Raw genomic sequence first — 8,686 nt, 5'->3', positions numbered from 1 at the left:
CACACACACACACACACACACACACACACACACACACACACACACACACATGCGAGGCCAAATGCAGTTAACGTTTGGACAGATGCCATAGTGCAAGAAACTACGCATGCCGGCAGCATATTTGTTCATTTTGTTCATTTTGTTTACTGAAGGTGTGTACAGTTTCACTTACATGAGAGGAAAATAGTGCGTAAAGTCTAGTGAAAAGGTGCTCAGTACAGTAAACTAAAAACGCCTGTCAACACACGCGCTCCAGTGTATTGATTTAGCTTCGATAGCACTTTTAATGATGTCTAATCGGGGTAAGAAATGTTTAAGATTCCTTTAAGCTGACAACATCGCGTGAAAATCATGCAAAAATATCAGTGCCTAACCGCCATTTAGTGTATCCATATAAAAAAAGAGACAATTTGACGTGTCATTGTTTCTCTATTGCTGCTTCTGTTGGCAGGTTTTAGCTTTTTGTCACCCTCATACGAAACTCTTTCGCTAGATCTCAATGTTTTTGTTATTAGGTTTTATGTTTTAAGTTGTCTTTGTACTGACAACTTAGTCCTGGTTGTGTTCTGCCGTTATTCGTATATGAAGGCCGTTTTATGAAAGGTGGTTTACACTGCACTTAGTAAACTCTTGATTCTTACTTTCTTTTAATCTTAATGTTTATTCGACATTGGTAGTAATGCAGATTGTTAGATTGGTAGAGTCACTTTATAGCGTTTGTTTTCTCTTCACACTGTTTTTTTTTATATATGCACTGCCTGTTCTATATGAGGAAACAAGTTGATAGTCGGGGCTGTGTTCACTGTCTTTACTTCTATCATAGCTTGTGACTGCTATGCCGTTATGTTAAAAAACTCTTCGAAAAGGTTGGACAAAACACGAGTATACTATGGAATATTGCACGGTATCTATCGAAGGGGATGTGGGTTTCGAGTTACCTTCGAGAAGCTTCCGCAGCTGAGATAGGCATTTTTCCTTCACTTGAGGTGTTTCCCCCAATTCTATGCGGGCAATATTTTCCAGCTCTTCATTCATATCGTGGACTTTCTTACCGTCGGGTGTGGCTTTCTGGAAGTTGGAAACAAGAAATGAGTGTGTACCACTAGCTTGTCAATCAGTGGCAGGAAAAATTCGATTGCGTAATAAAAAACATTTTTGAAAAGTCCAAAAACCACGATATTGTTCAGTGCGACCGTACTAGCGTACGCCAGTAGAATTTAGAGCAGCAGAGCACAATTAATGACCCTGCACTTGCTATATGTAATGATGGTCTGCTTGGTTCAGTGATCAAAATACTGTTTTAACGAAGAAAAACAAAATTATTTATTAGTATTTTTTTAACTTGTGCCGAAAGGTACTCCCCACGGCAGGAAATGATACGTACGATTATGGGCACACCTTTGTTAAACCATGAATTTGACGTCGCCTAGTTTAACACACACACCTTGCGTAATGCCACGCAACAATAGTGTATAACAATGTCAGTAACTTTAGGTAGCGTTTTCATCAGATAGGAACGGGAAGGATTTATTTAAATATTTGAAGAAAAGCGGCCTTCCTTTGTTCCCGGCTTGTGAAAGGCTTATCTGAGTTATCTGTGATCACTCAAATTCTTGGTTCCTGGTTCCTTGGTTCGAACCTCATTTCCATCACCAGAACGAATTTAGCAAAACACAAAGAAGTGACGTGAACCCGGACGTCTGGCTAAGTCGAAGAACCGGAACGTACTGAATGAGCCAGCTCTCATGGCTGTTGCTCATTCGTAACGCCCCCTAGTTCCGTTTTATTTGGAACACTTTGTATATGAACCCTACTTATGCTTGAAAATGTTCTAACGTATCAAAAAACACTTAATTTTCCATCATCATCATCATCATCATCATCAACAACAACAACAATAATAATAATAATAATAATAATAATAATAATAATAATAATAATAATAATAATAATAATAATAATAATAATAATAATAATAATAATAATAAGAAGAAGAAGAATAATAATAAGAAGAAGAATAATTATAATAGTATAAAAATGATGATAATAATATTAATGATGATATTAATAATAATACCTGGAGTATGACGTACAAAAATTACGATATGATTACGAGAGACGCCGTAGTGGAGGACTCCGGAAATTTCGACCACCTGGGCTTCTTTAACGCGCACCCAAATTTGAGCACACGGGCCTAGAGCATTTTCGATTCCATCGAAAATGCACCGACCACTGCCGGGATATGGCTGCGTGACCTTCGAAATCGTGTAGACCTCGGCCGCATTTTCTTTTTTCCGCCAGTAATCCTGGCGATCAAATATACCAGTAATTATCAACTACATACTTTTCAGATGAGCGGCACAAGGCCATTTCTTTATCGCTGCTTTCGTGAAAATGCCGCCTGTACTACGATTCCCGTCATTCGGCATGAAGTCTTTTATACACAAAGAAGCGCTTGTTATGCATGCTGTACAGTTTCTGTTTAAATGTGCAGATAACTGGACTTTCTTTGGGCTGGTAACTAAAATATAATAGATCGAGAGATTGCGACCTATATTTTGGATGTACCGGCGTGATCGTTATGTACAATATTTTCAGGTGTGACTGTGGCGAAGAGCAGCATGGAAACAACATATGTTCGATTGCATGTACCAAAGAAAAACGAGAACCATTGGCGACTATCGCGTAAATGGTTCTGCCGGAAAAGGATGCATCTTATGATGCATAGAAAAGTAGATGGCTTGGCCATGAACAGTTGAAGGAGACGGTGGAGGGGGGGGGGGGGCGCATTATCGAGGAAGTTCAGCACAATATAAAAGAAGGGTTCTCTACGTGCTCAATCGGCACGTCAGCTACGGGAATGGGTGACACGAGGCGAAGGACTTTGATGCGGAAGGCGCATCGAAAGGTATCGGCGTTCGGGAAAGCAAATATCACCTACAGAATGCTTCCTGTCTGAGTGTTATAATCTTGTAGGCGAAACACTCGATGCCTTAAATGCAATGAAGGACTTTCTAAGAAGGACATTCAACAAATCACGTGCTTGTGCATGACAGTGTTGAAAGAGTGACCACTGAAGTGCCGACGAAATTCGATGAAAGCCCCAATTATGGCAAAGATTCCTTTTCTGTGATTAAGTACTTCCTTGCGACTTTTGTCGAAGTGTAACTGCCGCACGGCCCGATGTTCTCGTAGAAGCAGTACTTCAGTTGCGCCAAAGAGTGCACGAAGTCTGTTGCCACTGGCGTCCGTATGTCAGCGTTGTGGGGTCGTAGCGTAAAGTATCAGAAATGAAGTTTGCAGGTGACATAATTGTTTGAAGGCTTCGTCACACAAGGTTAAACACACAGTGATGCCGTCGATTGTGCTAAACGAATCGGTCAGTGGTAGAGTGATGCTTGCAATGTTACGCAGGAGTCTCGCAAAAATAAACGCAGAACTGTGAAGTGCCATAAGAGTAGTGGGCCAATGAATCTCTGCGACAATGCGGGGCTTGACTGAGAGAGGAAGGGCACCATACGTCGATGCGGAGTCTTGTTGTCGATATCGTTAACTTGAGCGGCGCCAAACGGTGCTTTTTTGATGTTCAGTTGAGGGCTAGAAGAGTAGAAGGAGGTCAGTGTGTGATCCGAAAGATTGAGGGACTTTGCATAAATGACTGAAATCACGACGATGTCATCGAGATAGCATATGCACGTTATTCCTTTGTAAATGGGGAATTTTGCCCCGTGTTATGCTCGAAGGTGATCACTGTCAGGCCGTAAGGCATGACAGTGATTTTGCATAAGCCGTCAGGTGTCATAAAAGCTGCCTTTTCACACTAATATTCAGTCAGAGGCACTTTATAATAGCACGAATAAAGATCGAAAAATGAGAAATACTCCCCGCATTGCAAGTAGTGGAGTACCTTATCTGTGCGAAGCAGCGAAGAGATATCCTTCCGAGTGGTCTCAATAGGCCGATGAAAGTCCACACAGAGGCTCACTGACCCGTCCTTCATGAATACAAATACTACAAGAGACATCCAAAGGCTGGGGGGAGGGCGAATGATGCTACGCTGTAGAATATTGTTGACCTCCTCGTCATTCACCCGTCGTTTCACCGGCGAGACGTAATATGGGCGTTGGCATAAATCATCACATGGTGCCAGTGTCAATTCGGTCAGTGACGCTCGCCCTACGTCCAAGTGATGGTTGATCGCATGAACGACGACACAGAATTCTTGAGAAGCACAGAAACTTGCCAGCGGTATGAAACCGTCAAGTGGTCAACCGAGGCGACTTCGTCTGACAAGGGGGATGACAAAGAAGGTGACGGTTATGTGCAATGTCCAGTATAAATAATTGCGTAGATCTGGTAACAGGGCATTTTGTCGAAATTCTCGTGAATCGCGTCAGCAGAACTTGACCTTGTGACTCCTGGTACAGAAAAACTACGGAGTATCTAAATGAACTGCAAATAAACATGTCTTATATTGTAGATATGGTGGTGAATGTGGTCAACGCAATAAGCAGAAATAAGGACGACGGAGAAAAGTGCAGAATAACAGAGACGGCTCAAAAAGAACGGTGACTTGTCGCGCGGTGGAGCAAGATATGGTCACGAAAAACAGCCCTTCAAGTGGTGTGTTCCTGCCAGATACTGCTGCTAGCTTTGTGGCTTTATTGCGCCTCCATATGTCGATGTGTCTGGCTGCATAGACCATGATAATGAGAAAAGCGTCATTTTGACACGGGTCCAATATTGGTGACATGGTGGTGTGACAAGAAGTGCCAGACAAAGGTGACATCACGTGAGCATGAATAATGCACGAAAATTTCGGCAACGTATACGCACCTTAAATGACCACTCTTGCGGCGCGCTAAGCTTGTGGTGCTACATGCCGCGTTCTTGCAGTACGCACGCAGTTGTGAAGCGACGCTCACACCTTGCGCAGTTTTTGGCAAACCTCCCGTCTATGTCAGAAATTGCAACCCTGGGATCAATAAGCACTACTGCGGCAGTTCATTCGACTATAACGATCATTAAATTGTTCGGCGACTGGACAAGCCTTGTAGAAGTCGCGAAGCTCGCAGTTCGTGCCTGCGAAACTGCCGCAGCTAGTTTGCTTCACTTCGCGGCTTACGACGACGTAGGCACGGTGTGTGATGGCTGGCGAAAGGACGTCGAGGGATTGGCCAACAGAAAGGGCCAGAACGCAGGGATTGACTGGTATCAGAATGCTAACCGCTGTATCCAGGTGTTGCAGCAGCTGTGCCAGCAGATGGCATGGGACGATTGTAGGGGAGCGTGACGAGGCCAGTGAAAATGCGAGTGACACATTTGGTTCACTGTAAATGTGTATGTACTTTACTTTTACTTTATCGCTATTCGCATCACTTCAGATAAATATGGGACAGCATGCTGCAAGTGTTCTATGTAACAAAGTAGAATGAAAGCACGAATGTCGCCATCAAGGTGAAATGCCAAAAGATAACGTTGCGTTTTATTCACCTAGTACATAGACTCTGTGATTTATCACCTCTTAAAACAATGATGGCATGAAGTTATTTGCCATTCTGATGGTCTGATGCCCTTGCGCATGCCTGATGGTCTAGTGCAGAAACGTCTTCGTAGCTTTTGGGAGGTCCAAATTGATTTGTGAGTTTGTGTGCTTATTCACAGCGGTTTCAGTTTCGCTTTCATAACGTTTGTACAGAAATGACAAAAAAAATATTTGCGCAGTGCGCTTGTTATTTCAGTACCTTACCACTACTGCTTATTTTAGTGCCACTCTACCAGTAGTCGTAATATAACTCTAAGGCATATGGTCAGACCCTCAGCTTCTCTTTGCAAACCAGGGTTGTTGTTTGGTAGATTAGAAAAAGGGCGAAAAGCCAAGGCAAATGCAGCCAAACTAGCCTCACCGTTGAGCTTTTGTGTCAGACGTTCAGCCAAGCAGCAAAAGAGCGTTCGAATGAATCGCTTTTTTTGTTCATCAATAAATAGGATGATTTTGATTGAGCAAAGCGTCAAATAAATACCATATTGTTTTCTAGCCTTGTGTTCTAGCCACAGACAAGATGTGAATAAATTGATGAATAATTATAGTTTACGTATGCCATTTTGCACATTATCTACAATATATGGGGCTCTTGCCAGTGTAATTTTCGGCTAACATAGTTGGATCAATGAGGGGGGAGGGTTAGACTTGCAACATAGGTTTCAAAGCTTTGCTGTAGAGCAGTGGTAATAAGACCTATGGCAAAACCCATGGCTCTAAAAGTTCGAAGAATAATAAAAATACTGACTGGTTGTATTCGAGCTCTAAGTTAGCTATGCTGCATTTATATTCAAATTTCGGCGTTTGTAGTTTTCATACATTTTAGCTTTGTAAAGGATCTTCTTTCTATACAGCTTTGTAATTTTGTAAGAAGGTAGCAAACAGCGTTTTATAAAACGTTATTTGAGACTGTGAGTGCACGAGAAAAACAAAGCTCGTTTTTTTTTGTTCAGTTCTGTCTATGAATGTAAACTGCTACCTATGAATGGCATTTTCTTATTAAAAAATTCAAGTGCACCTCTACTACAGATCCTACATCCCATCATGAAAGGTCACCAACTAACACACGCATCAATATTTGCTTGCTGCTAGACACAGTAGTATTTTAGAAGAGGGCACACAAAGAAACGTCGGAGAAAGGCACATAAAGGAATTCAACATCATGTGATTGCAAAACCACCAAACTATGTCGTTTAGACCAAAACAAGTTTCACCACACCTTAAGCGCTTAAATTGCATGTCCTTGAAACCGTAAACCAAACTTAATATAGAGTTGCCATATAACCAGCCAAGCTTCAAGCAGTGAAATCGGCTTAAAAATAAACAGTAATTTTGATGCCGAAATCTTCATTTGCCAATGTCACACAAGGACATGCACAGTGCGTCAGTATTAGAAACTGGCGTTCGCTGTCAGTGGTGTGCTACATAGCCACGCGTTTTATATAAGCGCAACTTTGTGCCCTGGTTTCCACTGACGCGTCGCATGCTGCATTCCTCAATGAGTACCAGCTCAGTCGAACGGGCAGACATGCGCGCGCACCCGCCAGCACGAATGAAAAAAAAAAAGAATAACTACTCCTTAGGCTTGCTCACTATTTTATCTGCATATAAAAAAAGTAGCGAGTAAATAGGCTAAAATATCAATGAATATAGTAATCTGAAAGTAAACCATGAAGTTAACATTAAATTTACACGGCCCGACAGAGCCGTAAAATAGCAAGTTCGACGCAAAGTACCCCCGAAAAAAAAAAAAGAAACTGCTTCTAATTTTAGCTACCGTAAACGCACTCTTTCCGTTTGCCAACCACTGACTGCTTTGAGAGTCAAATGAAAACACTTCTGAATTATCTGTCACCACCAGAGTTATTTTAATTACTACCATGGTATGCGTTAAGGACCCTGAAAACCGCAATCAGAACATGGACATATATCTCATGAGGCGCCACATAAGCAGCACTGATCGATGCAACACCTGTATTGTCGCACAGTCCCGTTTATTCATAATATTTGAAGTGGCACTAAGAGACAAATAAAGGCAACTCACAAATTCGCTGGAAATAGGCGCTCTTATCAACTCCTTCGAAAGTTCTCTGAAGCAGTCGGAGGACGCCCTGGCGTTGCCGTCAAGACGCGATTGCCAAGGCTGGCGGCGTGTTTGTTATGTGTGGCCGGCTGCTCCGAGTCGAGTGACTTAAACACTCTCGTATGGCCTTACTTGAAGGACGGGTATTGAGGAGGTTAAACTCTTCGTAAAAACATCGCGCGGAATCTGCAGAGTGTTCCGTATTTACCGTAACTTCCGCTTAAACTTCGCCTACAGCAAGTGATAGAGGGAGATGAAACCGTTGTAATCTCGCAGCGCTTGACGAACAAAATGACAGTATGTTTGTTATCGCGCCCGCCGGGCAACGCGTGTCGGTTACAGAGGGCTGCCATGAGTGTGTGTATGTGTTTGTTTTAGCCCTAAACGTCCACACTCGCAGACGCATGGCCATAGGCCAAAACGGCAATAAAAAAATCATCGCCATCACCCAGTAGAGTCTCGAGTTCAAACACACACACACACACACACACACACACACACACACACACACACACACACACACACACACACACACACACACACACGCACGCACACACACACACACATGCACAAATACACGCACACACACACGCACGCACTACACACACACACACGCACACACACAGACACACACACACATGTACAAACACAGACACACACGCACACACACACGCACGCATGCACACACGCACGCACACACACACACATTCACAAATACACGCACGCACTACACACACACACGCACACGCACACACACACACTCACACACAAACACACACACACACATACACACACACATGTACGCACGCACGCACGTGCGCGTGCGCGCGCGCGCACACACACACGCACTGCCTGCGCCGCGAGCATTTCGCCTACCAATAACTTCCTGATGATCTCTCACTTATTTACAAAGTGATATTATCTTATGGAGGTATTTTTTGACCTCCCGAGTAGGAAAAAAAAGTGAAGGCCCCGAACAAACAGTGAGTTTTTTTTTCGTGCATCGGCGAGAATCTCACTTGAGCCTCGTCTCTTACAGCTCCCGCTCATGCCCAGGGTTG

The 8,686-nt window shown here is 43.1% G+C and overlaps 1 protein-coding gene across 3 annotated transcripts in view; it reads right to left on the bottom strand.

Annotated features, from left to right (window-relative positions):
• LOC119169703 (retinaldehyde-binding protein 1) overlaps positions 1 to 7,914 on the bottom strand; it is a 24,298-nt gene extending 16,384 nt beyond the window's left edge. Inside the window, exons 1-2 of one of the 3 annotated variants that reach the window (XM_075886930.1) lie at positions 7,587 to 7,914; positions 939 to 1,068 (exon numbers count right to left, since the gene is read on the bottom strand). In XM_075886930.1, the coding sequence (XP_075743045.1) occupies positions 939 to 1,035 (97 nt within the window). In that variant the 5' untranslated portion in view covers positions 1,036 to 1,068; positions 7,587 to 7,914. Of the gene's footprint in view, positions 1 to 938; positions 1,069 to 4,836; positions 5,159 to 7,586 lie in introns of those variants that run through there. The other 2 variants (XM_037420731.2, XM_075886929.1) reach the window with 2 other exon arrangements.
• Positions 7,915 to 8,686: the final 772 nt, after the last annotated feature.

This window comes from Rhipicephalus microplus, chromosome 2, assembly GCF_043290135.1.
Source record: "Rhipicephalus microplus isolate Deutch F79 chromosome 2, USDA_Rmic, whole genome shotgun sequence".
Classification (NCBI taxonomy): Eukaryota; Metazoa; Arthropoda; class Arachnida; order Ixodida; family Ixodidae; genus Rhipicephalus; species Rhipicephalus microplus.
The sequence above is the reverse complement of the archived record's forward strand: the minus strand, read 5'-3'. Positions and strand labels throughout refer to the sequence as shown.